The sequence below is a fragment of the Medicago sativa genome, chromosome 7 (assembly GCF_051527215.1).
Source record: "Medicago sativa cultivar Bolivia chromosome 7, Bolivia_mono, whole genome shotgun sequence".
NCBI classification, from domain to species: domain Eukaryota; kingdom Viridiplantae; phylum Streptophyta; class Magnoliopsida; order Fabales; family Fabaceae; genus Medicago; species Medicago sativa.
Window position 1 is genome coordinate 68582086 of NC_140755.1, and position 20176 is coordinate 68602261.

General features: G+C 31.2%; 2 protein-coding genes across 2 annotated transcripts; both read right to left on the reverse strand.

Moving 5' to 3' along the window:
- Positions 1–3249: 3249 nt before the first annotated feature.
- Positions 3250–6577, reverse strand: LOC146908003 (GDSL esterase/lipase WDL1-like). The gene is made up of 6 exons (XM_085727878.1): positions 6362–6577; positions 5655–5732; positions 5140–5280; positions 4897–4970; positions 3747–3893; positions 3250–3659 (listed from the first exon to the last, which is right to left on the reverse strand). The coding sequence occupies exons 1-6, from the start codon at positions 6470–6472 to the stop codon at positions 3449–3451; spliced, it is 762 nt and encodes a 253-aa protein (XP_085584004.1). The 5' UTR covers positions 6473–6577; the 3' UTR covers positions 3250–3448.
- Positions 6578–16528: 9951 nt separating this feature from the next.
- On the reverse strand, positions 16529–19644 carry LOC146908004 (GDSL esterase/lipase CPRD49-like). The gene is made up of 6 exons (XM_085727880.1): positions 19467–19644; positions 18805–18882; positions 18069–18209; positions 17791–17867; positions 17507–17650; positions 16529–17099 (listed from the first exon to the last, which is right to left on the reverse strand). The coding sequence occupies exons 1-6, from the start codon at positions 19575–19577 to the stop codon at positions 16883–16885; spliced, it is 768 nt and encodes a 255-aa protein (XP_085584006.1). The 5' UTR covers positions 19578–19644; the 3' UTR covers positions 16529–16882.
- Between the last annotated feature and the right edge of the window lie 532 nt (positions 19645–20176).

Here is a 20176-nt window from a genome sequence, read left to right on the forward strand (position 1 = left end):
AACACTCTTGCGTATCATTTATCAACAAGTATTGTTAACAATTTGCCATGCTTTTCCCTTGATTAAAACCTTGTTTGGAATTGTACTTTAGGCACTTGGAATTGAGGGGTTCATAATTTAATAAGGTACTGCGAGATCGAGCCTCGGATAGCCCATGCTGGCCACAAAACGAATTGACAACACATGCTGTGCAGTCAATTTCGCCATGGCCAAATATTCTGCCAGGCCAAATATTCCGCCAGGCCAAATATTCCGCCAGGCGAAATTTTTCGCCATGGCTAGCTAAAAGGCGAGCTATTCCAGAGAGCACTGATCCCCAGCTCGCCATGGCGAGCTCAATTCCACCAGGCGAACTGTAGCAGTCCAGAATTCTGCAGAAAACGTGATTTTGCATAAAAACCTCAATTTCAAGCATCATAAGGTACCTGGAACCTCTAGGACACATAAAAACAGTTAGAAATGAAATACATGGCATCATTAACATGTTTTAATCATAAATGATACAAAGGGGCAACTAGAACCCTAAATTACATACTAACAAATTCATGATTTTCTCACAAGAAATTGCATAACCCAAGGGAGGGATAAGCTATCTAGGAACTCACCTAATCAAAGCTCTAGCAACAACTCCAAGTCAAGCAAGCCAAACCCTAGCTTTGATCCACTTGCTTCCTTTGTTCAACCCATCTCAAACTTGTTGTTTTCATGCAATCCAAAGCACCATAATCTTGCTAGCTCATCTCTAATCCAACCCAAGCTTCCTTCAACAAAACCCTAATCTCATGATTTCATCCCTTGTGGGGATAGAGTGGAAGAACAAGCTCAAATAAAGCTTATACTTGTTCCTTGATCTTGGAAGTACCATACATAAGCTTAATCTTTGAGAGGAATAAGTTTTGGTAGGTTTGTGATGATGAGAAGAAGGAGAGTGGCGATGGAGAGTAGAGAGAAGGAGGAGAAGCCTTGCCAAAAACTTAGAGAGAGAAAGAAGATTGAAAATGGGATATTTTGGTGTCTTAACCAAATAAATATCCCTTCCCGTGCAATTACCAATTTGCCCTTGCCTTAAACGTGTTTTAAACAACACTGATTCTTTATCCGTATTATGCTGACATGTCATAAAATATTTCCATCACACTTATCTTCCATGAATTTAATTCCTCTGACACGATCAACGGTTAATATATCGATACTGACAGGCGGGATATTACAACTCCTCACTTTGTGTCTTTAGGTGCTCTGATACGTAACGGGATGGGAGTTTGACATTAGTTTCTATTCCTTACGTATTGTTTTTATGAGAATTATAATAAAGTTGTCGGATTGAACTAATTATGATGTTTAGACTATTTGTGAGACTTTTATGATGAGGCCTTGGTGCCAAAGACTTTTATGTTGTTGAACTAATCCCGCTGCGAAGTTTTAAAGATTAAGTTGAATAATTTTTGAAGGATAAATTGTCATTTATTCTATTTTACGATTTCTAAGAAGTGTAGCATTCCATTTATGATTGAAAGATACTCTAATTTATTATGAAATTTTTATGTTGGGAAAACGGGGTGTTACACAGGATATGATACATTAATCATATTCTGCTTAAATCTCTTGTTTGATGCACCAAAGGGATAGGATAAAATAAACCATTTCTCTATCCTATCCTGACTTTCCTTTGTAATTAATATCCTGAGTATAGGCTGGGTTAGAAATTATCCTGATGGGATTAGAAGATCATTCCTTATTTATTATCTTGATATTTTGCCATTTTGAAAATATTGTCATTTTCAAAATAATGATAGCATGTATTTTCTATTATAATTAATAACATACCATTTTTACAATATTTAATTAACTATGAGAACAATTTTTTCATTTAATTATAATGATATCATGTTTGTTATCATATGCGCATCAAACACATGATAGGATTAATGCTTATCATGTCCTTATCATATCCTATCTCTATCTAGTTTTATATCATATCATGCCTCTATTCTATCCTGACCATCAAATAGGCCCTTTATGTTGAAAGATGAAACAATTTTCTCCTTGCAAATGATCCAAACACAAAAAATACAGTGCATATAAATTAATCTCTAATAATATGAAATACTTAATCTAACCCAATTATTTTGTATCTATTAAAATTCAAAATAGAATAAATATCCAATTTAATCTTTGAGAAGAAGAAATAAAAAGTTGAAACTCAAGTTAGTCTCTAAACAATAAATTCTACTATTCAACAAGAAATTTAAACCTAAACACGTTTTTTTTTGTAATGAACATTGACCACGTTATTCACTACGGCTTTGTTTGCGAGTTGGGTTTGGGGGGGGGGGGGGAAGGAAAGGCTTATGCAAAGGTAAACTCTTGTTTGGGAGTTTTAAAAAAACAAGGGAAAGGTTTTGGGGGGTTTTGAAGGGCTTTATTTGTCCAATTTAAAGTTCCCCCAAATTGGGGGGTTTTGGGGGTTAAACATACAAATTGACAATTTTTTCCTCATAATAATTCAAAATTCCAATTATAATTTACAAGATAAATTACAAAGTATAACATAATGTATTGATTTTAAGAGAAAAAAAATGGTAAAATAGCAAAATTATCACATAAGCCCTCCATCTCTTTTCCTTGTTGGTTTCTTTAACCCCCAAACAAGGGGAAGGTTTTCCCTCATTTCTCTCTTCCCTCCCTTTCCTTCCCCTCCTTAGCCTTTCCTTTCCTTCCCCTCAAAACCAGGGGCGGATCTAGACTTTAGGTACATGTGGAGCTAAAATTTCAAATAAATAATAATACAAACAATTTTTTTTTAATCGACAAATATTATTACCTCATTGTTTGATACAATACATTACAATGAAAATCATCTCATATCCATTTGTTGAAAATGAGATAAAATGACATCATTGATAATTGTTAATAGAGCATCTCTTAACCACTGATTACTCATTTTATTACATAGGTTACTCTTCACAACTTTCATAGCTGAAAAAACATGTTCAACACTTGCAGTTGCTACCGTGTGTGTGCTATATGTGTTTTATCTACTAAAAATAAAAAAAATAAATAGGGAAAAGCATGTGGAGCTATAGTCCCACATAGCTCCAACATGCATCCGCCCCTGCAAGTAAGCAAACCACTAAACATGTGAAACATATTTTTTGATGTGCTAAATTTTAATTAACTTTTGAAATATAATAATAACAACTAAAAATACAACATAAAAATTAGCTTTCATCAAGATTCTATAAAACATTTATCATGAATGATCCAAATCTATAAAACATTCACTAAAGACATAAAATAGCGAAATATTTTAAGCAATTTACTCAATCATATAGGAACTAAGAACGGCATTTTTCTTTAATTAGACACAGTTCTAAATTCCTGTTATTCGTGATTGTTGTCAATTGATTCAATGAATAGGGGCATGTCTTTAGCTCCCAAATGCACATCATTCATATTCCATGGTTTCCATAAAGGTCAAGCTGGAAACATTCAAGGTTTTTTCATCTGGGCCAAGCGGATCGTAAGGTGAATCTTCTCCAAATTCATTTGGCAGTGACTTCCAGTGCAAGCAAGGTTCCCATTCCGCTTCTTTGAGGATATTAAGTATCTCTTTCACAACTATCTTGCTACCCTCAGATGTCAGATGAATTCCATCCCTATCAAAGACCACTCAAGCAAATGAAGGAAGAATAAACACATTTGAAGTTTTTTCAATTAAGGGGCATATATGAGAGCAAACTTACGTGAAGCAAACATTTCGCCAGTTCTCTCTTTTTTGGATCGCAGACCAAAGATCGATGGCCTTAATATTCATCTCGCGGCATAGCTCCAAACATGCTTCTGAATATATTCGACATGATTCGTTATTCCTTGGTGGTCTCTTTATGCAACTGGTTGAAGGCAAAAAATTAAGTCATCAGTTTGATATTTAAATATGATAAATTTATAAAATAAAATAAAAATATATAAAAAAAAGTGCTTGAAAAGAAACATGTCATTCTTAAAATTTATCAGATGTAAATTAGACAAAACATAAAAGCCAAAGAGAAATATATGGTTCCTGAGCTACAGAACCTAAACAGGCTTCATAATCTGGTTGTTTTGTTTGTTATAACAACTTCAAGCTGTGCAGCTCTCTCAACTATGTCCTTTCTCTTTCTAGTTGATACATTGTGTGCAATCTCGGTACAGTAAGTTTTGTTGTGCATCATAAACAGATCTGAATTTTTTACCTTTTTTTTTTATAGAAAATTTTTAAAAAATGAGTGATCATACTGGGATTGAACATGATCAATAGAACTTAAGAACAAAGACAGTTTGCCAAACAATCGTCTACTAGCTTGCCTTAAGCCATACTATATATATACTTCATTCAAATGATGCATATAGTTATGAGTGCTTCCCCTATAAATGGCGCTGTTAAATTCATTACTGTAATAAAATGATGCATATAATTATTTCTGAGTGCTACCCCTAAATTTTGGTTTCCTCCCAATAGCTTGGTAGTTCTCTCTTTCTCGCTAAAACTCTAAATTTATCATAATGCTACTAGTGTTGTCAAATGTAAAACCATTCACGTGTCTTGGTCTAATATCATGATCTTTTGGGATAGTTGATTTGTGACATAGTATCAAGTCAATTATTAGATATCAGCTGTACAATATTACTCAACAAGCTCAATTTGGAGGAACAATTTATTTACATAACCTTATCAGCACAGGTTACCAAATCTATAGTTCGCAAGTTCTATTGCCAGTTTTTGGCACTATATTATAGGCATGTGCGTGACTATATTATTATAGTATCAACATGAGTGCAGGAATCGCTAGGATCTCTATCTTTCAATTCTGAAAAATTATAATAATCAAATAGGTATTAAATTGCAGTCAAAACCTGGTTCCATAAATTTGTGTCTCATTGACAGGAGGAGCAGTGAGAAATATAAGACGAGTCTTCTTAGACAGGCTCTGGCAATCATTAGGATGTGTCAAATTTTATAATAACAAATATAAGGAGTAATAAAAGATGCAAATTATGCAAGCATTGCACAAGAAATTAATACTTGAAGAATGAAGGATTTCTTTCATATATTGATAACCAAGACAGAAAGTGCGTTACTCTAGTGTGAAATTTTACCTTGAGATGGTTAGCAATCTTCTTCGTATTTTCAATGTATTCTTGGAGAGGAACATGTTGACCTAGGCCACTTGGATGTGGAAGAACAGAATCATTACCACCAAAGTACACAATTATCAACGATGGTTGCTCGGTGGCATTCTACATTATACAAACAAAAGAGCAAAAGGGTGACACTTTATATTTGAATTTAGTCAAGAATCAAAGTAATCACATTGTTCAAACCTGAATCTAAAATAAAAACACTGTAAGCTACAAATTGTGATAATTAAAAAACTCATTGTACTATATTTAATATTGTACAATTCAAAATAATCTTCCTAGGACGAATTGAGGATACTTTATGGAAGATTATTTAAGCCAATCTGTAGCAAACTTGCTCAAATTACAGACTCTTTTCCAAGTTGTCACTTGTTACTCAAAGACCACACCACAAATACAATAACCATTTTTGAACATTTATGAGTAAAGGAAAAGACATTAAAGATGAAGAAAGAAGGGAAAATTCCCCATACCTTGGGAAAAATTGTATCCAGAACCTGCACAGCGCGCCTTGTATTCCAACCAGAGTATCCCCGCAAAACTATATCGGCCTATGTAATGACATTGTATGATATAAATTAAACACATTGACCGTATCATTTTGCAAACACAAAAAGATGAATCAAATAAAAAGTAACTTCAATCTTTTATTGGCTGATAATATAAAAAGTAAGGCATTTTATATACATTGTTCTTATAATAGTCTGAAACAATTGTAATACATAGACGACGAATACACGGTGTTACATCACAAAGTACATTCTATGAATCAAGTTTATGGTTTAGAGAGTACAACTTGTATTTAAATACTACGGTTCAGTTTACAAGATTACCCCAGAATCGTACCCGCTCATACCTTATTCTTCCTATCATCAAATTCAAATCTCTTCAACTACAATAACTAACTAAACCTTACAAATAACCAATCGATTAATAATGTCATTAACCTACAACTACTAATGTGTACACTACAAATGGCATTCAAATTGCAAAATAAGAATATTCCTCAAAAGAATTAGGTTAACTTTTCATTTGAAAATTTCTTCCATACGAAAAAATAAAGTCAACTTGATTGTAATATTGTTTCGTATAATATTTATTTTTGGTTTTAAATTAACGTAAACGATTTAAGAATTCAGACACAGAAAGCATAATAATGAAAAGAAAAAAGAAGTACTACCTTGCGAGAATAGAGATGAGAGAGAATAGCGCCCCAACCTTCTTTCAAGAAACTGAGCTGAACAATGGAAGAACCAAAAAGAACGAATTGAGGGCGAGATGGTCCTACCATGACTCTCACTGACACACACTGTGGTGATGATGTGTGTGACTGACTCAGTGGTGGAAAAGAAGAAGAAGAAGCTGATTGGAAACTATTGTAACAGTGTAAAAGATAATCTTCTTACTTTAAAAGCTTGTAAGGTTTAGATATAACTAAACCCTAATCACACTCCTTAATTCCCTCCTTAATCAACTAATCCTAGCTTCCACAATAAGCTTTTACACGTGTAAAAACAACTCCAATTTCACTTGGGAAAAGAAAACTAATCCTAGCTTCCTTTGGAAGCTGTTATACGTGTATTTAATGCTAGACACACACTAGCCTTGGTATCTGTCTGTATTCTCAATTTGAAATTGGAATTCCCTCTCCCCGGGGTGTTCATGGTTCTAAACTGCATTGGAACTGAACCACATTAATGGATACAATTCAGTTTTTAAAACCACTTTAAAAAAAACTGGTTTATTTTTCAAACCAGTTCCAGTTCGGTTTAAAACCGGTTCAGAACCGGTTTACAGTTTTGAACCGGTTTATTTATTTCGAACCAGTTTCGAACCGGTTTACAGTTTTAAACCAGTTTTTGAACCAGATTATTCTCGAACTGGTTTTCAAACCGGATTTTAGTCATTGTTTATTAGGATATCCTTTTTCAAAACAACTTATTTACGTAAAACAGCTTATTAGGATCTCCTTTTTCGAAATAACTTATTCAAAAAAGCTTAATTACGTAAAACAGCTTATTAGGATCTCCTTTTTCAAAACAAATTTTTCAAAACAACTTATTTATGCAAAACAGCTTATTGGGATGTCTTTTTTCAAAACAAATTATTCAAAACAGCTTATTTATGCAAAACAGCTTATTAGGATCCCTTTTTTCAAAATAACTTATACAAAACAGCTTATTTATGCAAAACAACTTATTAGGATCTCTTTTTTCAAAACAACTTATTTATGCAAAACGACATATAAGGATCTCTTTTTTCAAAATAACTTATTCAAAACAGCTTATATATGCAAAACAGCTTATCAAGATCTCTTTTTTCAAAATAACTTATTCAAAACAGCTTATTAGGATCTCCTTTTTCGAAATAACTTATTCAAAACAGCTTATTTATGCAAAACGACTTATTAAGATCTCTTTTTTCAAAACAACTTATTCAAAACAGCTTATTCATGCAAAACAACTTATTTTAATAAGTTGTTTTGCATAAATAAGCTGTTTTGAATAAGTTGTTTTGAAAAAAGAGATCTTAATAAGTCGTTTTGCATAAATAAGCTGTTTTGAATAAGTTATTTCGAAAAAGGAGATCCTAATAAGCTGTTTTGCATAAATAAGCTGTTTTGAATAAGTTATTTTGAAAAAAGTGATCTTGATAAGCTATTTTGTGTAAATAAGCTGTTTTGAATAAGTTATTTTGAAAAAGGAGATCGTAATAAGTTGTTTTGCATAAATAAGCTATTTTGAATAAGTTATTTTGAAAAAAGTGATCCTAATAAGCTGTTTTGTGTAAATAAGCTGTTTTGAATAAGTTATTTCGAAAAACGAGATCTTGATAAGCTGTTTTGTATAAATATGCTGTTTTGAGTAAGTTATATTGAAAAAAGAGATCGTAATAAGTTGTTTTGCATAAATAAGTTGTTTTGAATAAGTTATTTTGTAAAAAGTGATCCTAATAAGCCGTTTTACGTAAATAAGGTGTTTTGAATAAGTTTTTTTGAAAAAAGATATCGTAATAAGCTGTTTTGTGTAAATAAGCTGTTTTGAATAAGTTATTTTGAAAAAGGAGATCGTAATAAGTTGTTTTGCGTAAATAAGCTGTTTTGAATAAGTTATTTTGAAAAAAGTGATCCTAATAAGCTATTTTGCGTAAATAAGCTGTTTTGAATAAGTTATTTTGTAAAAAGTGATCCTAATAAGCCGTTTTAGGTAAATAAGCTGTTTTGAATAAGTTTTTTTGAAAAAAGATATCATAATAAGCTGTTTTGTGTAAATAAGCTGTTTTGAATAAGTTATTTTGTAAAAAGTGATCCTAATAAGCCGTTTTACGTAAATAAGCTGTTTTGAATAAGTTTTTTTGAAAAAAGTTATCGTAATAAGCTGTTTTGTGTAAATAAGCTGTTTTGAATAAGTTATTTTGAAAAAGGAGATCGTAATAAGCTGTTTTGCATAAATAAGCTGTTTTGAGTAAGTTATTTTGAAAAAAGTGATCCTAATAAGCTATTTTGCGTAAATAAGTTGTTTTGAATAAGCTGTTTTTGAAAAAGAGATCCTAATAAGTTGTTTTTCATAAATAAGTTGTTTCGAGTAAGCGGATTTTTATAAAAAGAGATCCTAATAAGCTGTTTTGCATAAATAAGTTGTTTTGAATAAGCAGTTTTTGAAAAAAAGGTCCTAATAAAATTTTAAATTATTTTTATATATTAAATTATTTAATTAAAAATTAATATAAAAATTTGAAGAAAAGAAAGTGTACTAAAAAAATATGGTTCAAATATATTAAACTGGTTCCGAACCGGTTTTAAAATTGAACTGAATTGTTTTTGAATTTATGGTTCAGTTCATAAACCATTTAAATGGTGCAGTTTTTTTTTGTCCAGTTTGATTCAGTTTATGGATACAATTCAGTTAACCACATTTTTTGCACACCCCTACTCCCCATAATTCAATCGTAGCTTCTATCAATGAGTTTGATTGCTACCTTGGTTCTCTATATATACACACTCATGGTACTGTTTCATTCACTCTTAACCCTAAAACAAACTAACATTACACCTGCTCATCATTTCAATGGCCTTTCATGAGTTCCAAAGCTTGCTTGCATTGCATTGCTTGAAGGTTATAGTATCCTGTTAAAACCTTTTGTTGTTTTATTCTATTTTCATTTTACGCATTAATTAACTTTTATGCTGTATATTTTCATGAACAACTCCTTTGGATCCTTGGACAAACTCGTGAATGATTTGCGACTGTAGGACAGGTCGACCCGTGCTTGAATCAAAAAACCCTTGAAATTGGTAGCTGTGATGCTTGAGCCAGATGACTGAAAGTGCGGTTGGATAGTTTTTGTTTGGCTTTGTAATAGGTTTTGGTTTGGTGTTATTTTGTGGTTGTTGGTCAATGTCTTTAATATCTGGATTGTTTAAATTGCGGTGTTGTGCTTAAGTTTTGTTATCTGGACCATCTGATATGGCCTTACTTTTGAAATTTTGGTTGTTATGCATGTTTTGATTTTTGAATGTTTTTAATTATCTCATATGTAGAGTTATTTTAAGTTGATTATAAATCATTTATGTCTACGTGAAATTATCTAGGGGACAAAATCAAATTTGGTTTAAAACAAAGAGATTAATCTGTTGTCTTGAAATTACGGCATACATGTTATATCAAGGATTTTAGCGTGGTGTCTGCATCATCAATATTTAAAATTCACAGCTTCAAATTATAGTTTATTGTAACTTAGATTAGTCTTATAACAACAAATCAAGTTTTTTCAATGTCTGCATCTAACTGAATTGTGATGGACTCAGAAAGTACTATTTAGAGTATAGTAAAACTCCAGAAAGAAAAGAATTGACAAGGAGAAAAATTGGATTAATTCTTGCTTGCTTTCTTCGTTCAATCCAAGTTGGCTTAAATAGCCTCTAATCACTTACAATGATAGTGCGAAGTGGCAGCTGATGCGCATGATAAGAATTACAGGAAAAAAGAATCAAATTGCAACAAGGAAATGTGAAAATTTTGGTTCTAACAGAATGACAGTAGAAGAATTAAAATTAAGTGCCCTTGCAAGCTAGCAGTAGCACCACGTGATCCTTTTGATGAGTCATACATAGCCATCCAACCATTTGGGAGCTCTCCTAACTCTTGGCCTAATTATGTCTTTGGCTGCTCATGATCCATATCTTCCTGCACCTCCTTATCAAATTGATATTATTAGAACTTTTTTTTAAAAGACAATCAGAGGAATGATTCCGCTACAATGTTTTTACGTTTTACACTTGATTCTGGACTCTTATTTGTATAATCAACGATCAATGTCACAATGTTATGGAGAAATAGAGGATTTTTTTAAAACAATATGAAAAGGGAGCATTTTTAGACAGACATTGTTTGTGCGAATTTCGATCAAGTTAACTCTTTACTGGTATAACAGTCATTGGTTATTGTTTATTACTCCATATTTTGAGAAGCATTGCTATTCCTTTGGAAAATAAGTTGTTGAAACAAATTGTTATTCGAAGGGTATGTGTATACAACATTTTACACATCCAATGATACAATAAGAACATGCAGGGTCGAATTTATTGGGGTGGCATCTTCCCAATTGTAATCATTAGGTGCATACTATTTATTATAAAATCTTGAAGACCTTATTATATGGGAAATTATTAGCATATTGTAAATTGCGGCTTCTGTGATTTTTGAGAGTCTAAAGAATCTAAGCGTGCAACTAAGTTAAGTGATATTTCCCAATGTGATATTAATTGACCCAGACATATTGTTGGAAGATACAATGCCTTGCCGTAAAGTGTGAATTGTTTGTACAGTAACCAGTAACCACATTAATAGTCATTTATAACAGTCAGTCAGCTATAGCCACATGAAAGAATGTGAAGAGTTTTGGTTTTCAATTCCATTACAGTCAGTCAGCTTTTACTGCTGTTATTTTTTTTTCACTTCTTATGTGTTTTGCTACTGGTGATGTAATGCTTAATAATTGTTGCGATATGTAACTCAAGTACTAATGTGTGTTGTTATTATTCTCTCTTCATAAGGTGTGTTGTATATCCGCAATTTATAATTTCGCTGGTTTATATTCACAATTTATTATCGCTGGGTGGACCCGTGCGGAGCACGGGTCGGTGTCCTAGTTATAAATAATTATTTTAACGGTGTAACCATTTTTCTATTTCTTTTCGGTTTTCAATTACGTCAGGTTTTTATTTTTTTAGAAGACTTACATAATTGGTTGAAGTAGAATATGTTAGTAGTTTTCGTATTTTTATATTAACAAAAGAGAAATTAGGGGTGATTTTATAAAATCATTTCTTACTAATGAGATGGGTTAGAGATTAAAAGAATTGAAAAGAAGAGAGTCCTTCAAAAAAAAAAAAAAAAAAAAGAGAGAGTAGTAAAAAATATTACAAGTTGTTTTTATTTTTTTTATTAGGTAAAGAGGGCTAAGGCCCTTGACGTTTTCACACATATTATTAAAAAATATAGTTAATTTTGTAATGAAAAGATAAATTAAGAGTTATTTTACAAAATTATCCATCATTAATGATATGAGAAAAAGAGAATAAAATAATTAACAAAAAAAGAGAGAGCAATAAATAATAAAAGGCACGATAGAAAGAAAAAAAAAACATTAATGACACATTGTGATGAACCCTAATTTTGTGAAATGGTTCACTTTTCATCTAAACAAAGAAATTTGTGATTTTTTGCTTTGGGTTTGAATTTTCGCGTACTTATGACAATTTGGTCTAAAAATTGGTGGTTTTGATTAATTTGACGAAAATTGTGAATTTGGTTAATTTGGACGAATTTGTAAAACAAAAATAGAATTTGGGACAAATTTGGTGAATTTGACTAATTTGACAAAGTTCTGAATTTTGTTATTTTGGACGAATTTGTAAAACAAAAACAGAATTTGGGACAACATTGGTGAATTTGATTAATTTGACAAAATTTTGAATTTGGTTAATTTGCGCAAATTTGTGAAACAAAAACAAAATTTGGGATGAATTTGACTCAAACAAGAATGGATGATAAAAAGATGGATGACATATTTTCTAATCCAAGAAAGTGATAAGTCGTTGAGAGTGAAGATCACCAACAAAAATATATTATTGATATGATCAAAAATTGGTCCAATTCATAACCAAAAGAGCAATGCTCACTTTTTTTTTTATCAAGATTCATCTGAGTCCTTATTCAATTGGTCCAATTCAGAACCAAAAGAGCAATGCTCACTTTTTTTTTTATCAAAATTCATCTGAGTCCTTATTCGATTTTCGCGTAACCTTTATACACAAAGGTTCATGCTGACTTTACGCAGGGAAGCTAAGAGGAAAATTATAAGTTTAGCAAATAATAATAACTTCAAGCATAGGTTGTTGAATTTGTTACAAATCGATTACAAATTGATTGTCAAATGAAGGAGCTTGAATGGAGGTGGCGGCCGGTTCCAATTGCTAAATGGTACTCCCTCCGTCCCGGTTTAATTGACCTACTTTGGTTTTTCACACAGATTAAGAAAAGTGTATAAATAAAGGGGAAAGTGGAATATATTGTATTGGGAATGATAAAAGTAGTATTATTTAGTGTTATATTGTATTGGAAATGATGAAAGTTGTATTGAAAATTGAAATAGGTCAGTCATTTTGGGACACTTTTTTTTAGAAAATGGGTCAGTTATTCCGGGACGGAGGGAGTATCTATAATTTCATCATTGAAAAGCTGCATAATTTCTCTTGATTATTGATCATCTCTCTCTTTCCTTAAGTGTTGCGCCATATATCTCATATTAAATGTCAATTTCTCTTTTTGCACCCCCTTACTTCAACATATTATTTGCATAAAGAAAACACTATTGAGCTTAAATAAAACAAGTTTGGCCCAATTATAAGGGGTCGTTTGATTGTCGGGATAGGGAGACATGATATGATATATTTATCATATCCTGTTTAAATATCATGTTTGATACACTAGATAGATAGGATAAAATAAATCATTTTCGTATCCTATTGCGAATTACCTTTGTAATTTTTATCCTGAGTATAGGTTGAGTTAGAAATTAACATGACAAGATTAGAAATTCATTCATTATTTATTACCATGATATTCTGTCATTTTTAAAATATTATTGTTCCTTACTTATTAATAAGTAATTACATGCCTTTTTTTAAATATTTAATTAATTACAAGAGTAATTTAATTATAATAAAATAATGATATTCTATTTGTTATCATGTGCGCATCAAACACATGATAGGTTAATGTTTGTCATGCGCATCAAAATAAAATAGACATCATGACATGTGCCAACCTGTTTCCCAACGGTTTGATGCAATTGACCATTTTGCCATCCTAGTCCTCTATTGTTGGCTTTGCTTTAATGATTATGGTCACCATTTGATTTACAGCCTCCCTACCTTTCTTAGCAAGCACCGGTCTTCCTAGCCCTTGAATTGCCTGACTTGTATCTTGAACAATTATCTTGTCATCACATTGGTATTATATAAGAGAATTTTAAAGGGTGTTATTTCTACCAGGGAAGGATTGCAAAAAAGTAGCATTACAAAGTCATCACCCTTTACCAAGAGTAACAACTTGGGGATAAAGGGTGTTTGTTTCCTCTAAGAGCTCCCACGAGTCGTGTCCTTACCCCTGCAAAGTCATCACCCTTTACCAAGAGCTTGGGGGGCTACTGTTCTAGACCGAACAAACAGTTCAGGCCCATATGCTTAGGACTAAAACAAAAACCCAAATGCAACGACTCTGCAAACACCCACCTCTATATAAAGGGGACTCTCAGCAGTCCCCAAGGTTAGAATCTACTCTATCTCTCTCTCAGTAAACCTCTCATTCTGACCTCATACTTACTTAAGTGTCGGAATGTCTGCAGGTACACGTCCACCCCCCCCCCCCCCCCCCCCCCCCCCCCCCCCCCCCCCCCCGCCACCGTTCCAGTCAACAACTGAGGCATTCAAGCACCACTTAACCACCGTAAAAAACTGCACTAATTGTCACTTTTTGATCATGTACGATCAGATGATATTAGAAATTTCAATGTATTTTACTTGTTTTATTTACCTAGTCATAGTGTTGTTAGTGGAAAAGGATTTACATTATTATGAAGTTTATATATCAATTTAAACTAGCAACATACACCCAAGTCATTAATTAAATCAGTAATTAATTGAAATTTATATATATATCAATTTAAATTAGACAAACACCATAATCAAACAACGTTGTACCAAAACGATAAATAAAACATCGATCTACATAATAACCATTTATTTAGATAAACATGGAAAAAAGGAGGGATGTGGATGGATAATCACATATAAAAGGAAGAAGAAGCAAGCGAGAAGTAGAGAAAAAGTCGAGGAAGAGCTCTAGGTTTACACTCAAACCCCCTCATTGTGCAATTATTTTTGTCCGTTCATATAAGTTATAATCCACCAAATAAAAAAACAAGAGATTATGCTAACTTATATTCCAAGTGCACACCACCAAAAAAATAAAAAGGAGGTCACCACCAAAAAACAAAATATTCCAAGTGCACATATTAAAAATCTTAAAGTTATAAATCTTGCATCGACAAAAAAACTTTATAATTTTAAGAACTTAAATACAAGAATTTTGAAATAAAATTACTATACATAATTTCTTAATTAACATTTACTCTTACAGAATCTATCATTGAGAATCTTTTTCATGAAGAATCTCCAACCCTACAGGTGAGTTGAGGGCTACGGAGCACATGGTGATGTCGAAGATATGTGCAAGGACTTATCATCTCCATCACTAGAATTATTGGTTTTTTTTAATACATATCAATATCATGAATAAAATGGATGATAATTGAACAATTTTTTGTTCATGGTCACCAGACATATCATATTACAAGACCCTACATATAGGGCGTGCATCAGCTGAATAATTATTTGGTTTTCTTTTTGTTTCCTAAATAAAAAACAGAATAATTATTTGGCATATTTATTCAAGGTCACCTCACATGTCCACATTACTAGAGCTGTGAATATTTCAATTTTTATTTTTAAAAATAGTTGAAAAAAAAGAGAGCTATTTTTTTCCATGCATGATAAAAGGGATAAATGATAAAAATTATTTTGCTAAAAGACTATATTTATTAAAAAAAAAAAATGTATCTTTCATGTGTAATATTGATTGACAAGAAATTAACTATGTTTTTTTAAATTAAGAAATGAACTAATATTCCCTAAAAAAAAGAAATGAACTAATATTATGCTTATATGCAAATCAAACATACCACATAAATTAACACCCATCAAATAACTACACGTTCTTTATGAAGAAAAAAAAAATAGCACCGCCCCTAAATTAAGAGGAAAGGCTCTGACCAAGACATGTACAGTGACATAAAAAAATATAGGGGAAATAGTCACTTTGGTCCCTCAATGTATCGAAATTGCAAAATAGTCCCTGATTATGCACTTTGTTAGTCAAAATAGTCCTTAATATTATTTCGTTAATATTGTCATATTAGTCCTTCAATAAACTTACTTATTATCATATTAGCTCTTATACGTACTTACTTATCGTCATTTTACTCCCTATATCAATTACTTATCGTCATTTTACTCCCTATATCAAAAGAGTTATTGTGAGTATTAAGGGATTATTTAAGCTTTTGGGACTATTTTGACTAACAAAGTAGACAATCAGGGATTATTTTGGAATTTTGATACATTGAAGAACTATTATGACTACTTGCTACACATTCAGGGACCAAAGTGACTATTACCCAAAAACATATATATGTTGATTTGAGCAATGACACGTTGCAATAGAACTAAAGATAAGAATTCATTAGAAACACAAACAAAAAAGACGTCAACGACAATTACAACATTGTGTTGGTCTCTCTCTCTCTAAAGTAGCAAACCCTATCTCTCGTACGTAGGTTCTCTCGCACAAACAAGAATTGAGAGTCACACATACACCATGAATTGTTGAGTGAGAGAATAAGATAGGGGCTTAGGATTTTCTAGATCATATGACCTAGAAATAATTAATAACCAAAAATAACTATGTGTTGACGTATCATTAGATGAATATTTTTTTTGGTTACAATATCATTAGATGAATATGAAAGCAAACACTACATTGATCGCATGCATAAGTTGGTACAAAAATGATTAAGTAGGACTACGTTTAAATGTATGGATAGACAATGATTAATTTTTGTGAATTGTGAGACACTCATTACGCATTAACCCAGATAAGATAATGATAGAGTATAGATGTAAAATTACGAATTATGAAGAACAAAAATGATAGAGATGGAGATGTGATATGTGAATTGAAATTGATTAATTAATTAATAGTACATTGAGCATGAATAAATACATAAAAAATTGCAACAAATAAGTAAAAATCAAAACACTCCTCAAAGGAAAAGATAAGGAAATTTCACCACGTGAAAGAACTAATCCTTTCATTATTTCAAAATACATGAAAGACAAACTTTCCCATTCTGTGACTTACTTTTCACAAGGGCTCCACATAATTGAAATTTTCTTTCATTCTTTGCAAAATAAATTGCAAAAAAATAACAACCAAAGTTTTTTTTTTCTTTTTCAATTATTGCTTCATGAATGAATCAAACCACACCACACATAAATGCAAATATCAGATGATTTTTTTTATAAATCCCATTGCAAATGCCTCCTAGGGATACTGTAAGAAACATTTATAGTGGTGGTTCCATCTGCACTTGGAGGGTAATATGGTGAATCTTCTGCATATTCAGTTGGTAGTGACATCCAATGCAAACTTGGCTTCCAATCTGCTTCTCTAAGGACCCTTAATATTTCCTTCAATACTACCTTGCTTCCTTCAGCTGACAAATGAACTCCATCCCTAACAAAAAACAATAATCAAATATACTTTATCAAATTCATGAAGGGAAAAATGATCATTAATATATTTTTTTGATAACAAGCAAGTAGCAAAATAATTTATTCGTCAGGTTGTAGGATCTAACTCCTTCCGTTAGACTCAACTTCATTGATATATTCATTTATATTAACGTTGATAGAAATATGTAACACATGTATTTATGAAAGAATAATGATAATGCCACGTAGATGTGAGTTGGGGTCTATGATGTGATTTTTTATTTGTATAAACAAAAGTTGACGGCAGCAGCTAACAAGATTTGGAAATGTTAAGGAAATAACTGTAGGATTAAAAAATGTAGAAAAAGTAAAAGTGGAAATACTATGATTGAAAGTACCACTATTATTAAAAGGAATATTTATACTCACGTAAAGCTGACATCTAACCAGTCCTCTCTTTCCTGAATTGCAGACCAGAGATTAATAACTTTCAAATTCATCTCATCACATAGTTCCACCAGTGCCCTAGCATATATTCCACAATGTTCATTTGTTCTTCCAGTCTGTGTTGCACTGGACTCATCCAAGCCATAAAAAATGTTAGAAATTAAATCAGTTATTCTAGTTAGCTACAATTTAAGATATAGTAGAAACGTATGAGTCATATATACAATTTAAAAGAAAAAATTATACTAGAAAGAAATTCCATGAACCTGAGTTTTTTCTTGATTTGTACTTCACTGATGGGAGGAGAGGTGAGAAATATAAGGCGGATATGATCCGAGAGGCTCTGAAAAGCATTGTTATTTGTGTTAAACTTTGCACCAAAAAATTATGAATCATATTTAAAATGAATAATTTTGTAAATAATTATTTAACTTAATAATTCTTTACCTTAATAGTGTATACAAATTAAATCATAATTTTGTTTATAAGAAATAAATAAATAAATAAATCATAACTTATTGTGTGGAAAAACATGATTATTTACCTTTAGGTAGTTAGCAATCTTCCTCATATTTTCTTTATATTCTTCAATGGGAACATGAGGACCAAGACCAGATGGGTGGGGGTGAATTGAATCATTTCCACCAAAGTAGATAATTACCAATGATGGTTGGACATGAGCATCCTAAGTTGATTAAAAAACATAACAACAAGATAAAATGGTCATTGCTTATATCTCAATTCAATCTTAGCATTAATCCAAGTAATTATACATTTGTGATTCACCATAATGAGTAATTAGTAATCACATGCATTGTGCATAGCTAAGTCAAAATCTAAACAATCAAACAAATTAAAAAAAATTGAGTTAAATTATGTGCTCGATTCCTAAAACTAATTAACGTGTTAAGACATTTAGACTATTTCAGTTAGTTGACTCCATTTAGATGTGTAGACATTGCTCAAATAAAATAATAAAATAAACCAGCTAGCATTAATATTTACTCCCTCTGGTCTTAAATATAAGAAAATATTCTCTTTTTAGGTTCATTCAATAATTAATGTATCTGTTTTACAATGTAGACCAGATACATTAACTACTCAATAAACCTAAAAAAAGAATTTTTTCTTATATTTGAGACCGGAGGGAGTATGGTTGAAAAAAAATTAAATATTCAAGAGGATAACAATGGAATATTAAAATAAAAAACAATTATTGGAATATTGAAAAGGAATCCAATGGAATATTCAAAAGGATACCATTAGAATCTATTAGATACCTTAGGGAAAACTTCATCAAGAACCTCCAAAGCACGTCTTGAATTCCATCCAGAATATCCCCTCAATACTATGTCCGCCTATATATATGTCAATATTTTACACGAATTTATTAATTTATTTTCACCATCAATAATTACAACAAAAAAAAATAAACACATGTAAACTAACAAGAAAAGTGCTTATCCGAAAAGTGCTCAAAGACTTATCAAATCTATCAACTTATCAAGAAAAGTACTCAAAGAAAACGTCCTTAAATTTCTCCTTTTCTTACATATATTATACTAGTTAATAATATAATATCCAACAAGAAAATAACTCTTAGTAAATTAATTATAGTAACTCAATATTTTTACTCTTTTAATAGTTGGTCAATTCAGCTTCATTATACTTGGTGATTATTTAGTTAGAGGTTGGAGAATTTTTTGCAGTAGGTAAGAATCAAAATCTGGACCTCATCAATAATATATCTTTGGCATTTCAAACCATACCATTGATTATACCTTGGAGGATAAGTTTCACTATATTTAAGTGTACATTTAAACCTAAAACACTAAAAAAATATACAAGAAGATGCAAAATATATGCAAAAATGTACTTGAAGAACATGAAAGTATATATATAATAGCAACCATAAAATGATATAGAGTAGGAAGAAAATGACCTTTCTAGCATACAAATTAGCTAGAATAGCACCCCAACCACCATTATCAAAACTCATCTGAATTATGGAGGAGCCAAATAGCACGATTTGAGGTCTCATTGGTCCTGCCATGTCTTTATTACTACGTTGTTATCTTATTTGGCTCCCTCTCACTCAAACACTACTCCTGAGATGTTGCACTATGTATCATATTGGAATCACAATTTATAGATGTGGATCTTATTATTTTTTGATTATTTTTTTGCCCCTTGGGCCAGTTTACAGTCCTTGCCACGTTATATGCTTGCCTACGTAGCTGGCAATCATAGCTTATTATATTCTCAAAATTTGCCATTTCAACATTATCCATGATTCAATGGGATGTAATATTACTGGTTCAACAAATTAAATTGAACTTTCGTGTAAATAACAACCACATAATATTTTTATTTTAAAAACGATTCTTATTCAAGACCAAAAAAAAAAAACTTGTTCACATGCAATAATTGTATTCATAGAATTTTTTTGGCTTAATTACTTGTGTCATTTTCATTAGCTTTTATTTTAGAAATGTTATTGTTTTGAAACTAAAAAGTTAATTGATTTTACAAATATTTGTATCTTTATTGCTTTTGAAAAAAAAATGAGAATCTATTTTTTTTTTTAAAAAGTTACTTTAAATGAGAAGTTGTTTTGAATAATTTCTGTTAAAATCATTTTGATATTTTTTG

Bases quoted from the DNA above. Each gene is read 5' to 3' on its own strand.
- LOC146908003 (XM_085727878.1), bottom strand. From the start codon at position 6,472: ATGGTAGGACCATCTCGCCCTCAATTCGTTCTTTTTGGTTCTTCCATT. The intron at 5,281-5,654 runs GTATGGGGAATT...TGTATAATGTAG, and splicing joins TGGATACAATTTTTCCCAAG to AATGCCACCGAGCAACCATC. The intron at 3,660-3,746 runs GTAAGTTTGCTC...GGTCTTTGATAG, and splicing joins TGGCGAAATGTTTGCTTCAC to GGATGGAATTCATCTGACAT.
- LOC146908004 (XM_085727880.1), bottom strand. From the start codon at position 19,577: ATGGCAGGACCAATGAGACCTCAAATCGTGCTATTTGGCTCCTCCATA. The intron at 18,210-18,804 runs GTATCTAATAGA...TAATCAACTTAG, and splicing joins TTGATGAAGTTTTCCCTAAG to GATGCTCATGTCCAACCATC. The intron at 17,651-17,790 runs GTTCATGGAATT...GGATGAGTCCAG, and splicing joins CAAATCAAGAAAAAACTCAG to TGCAACACAGACTGGAAGAA.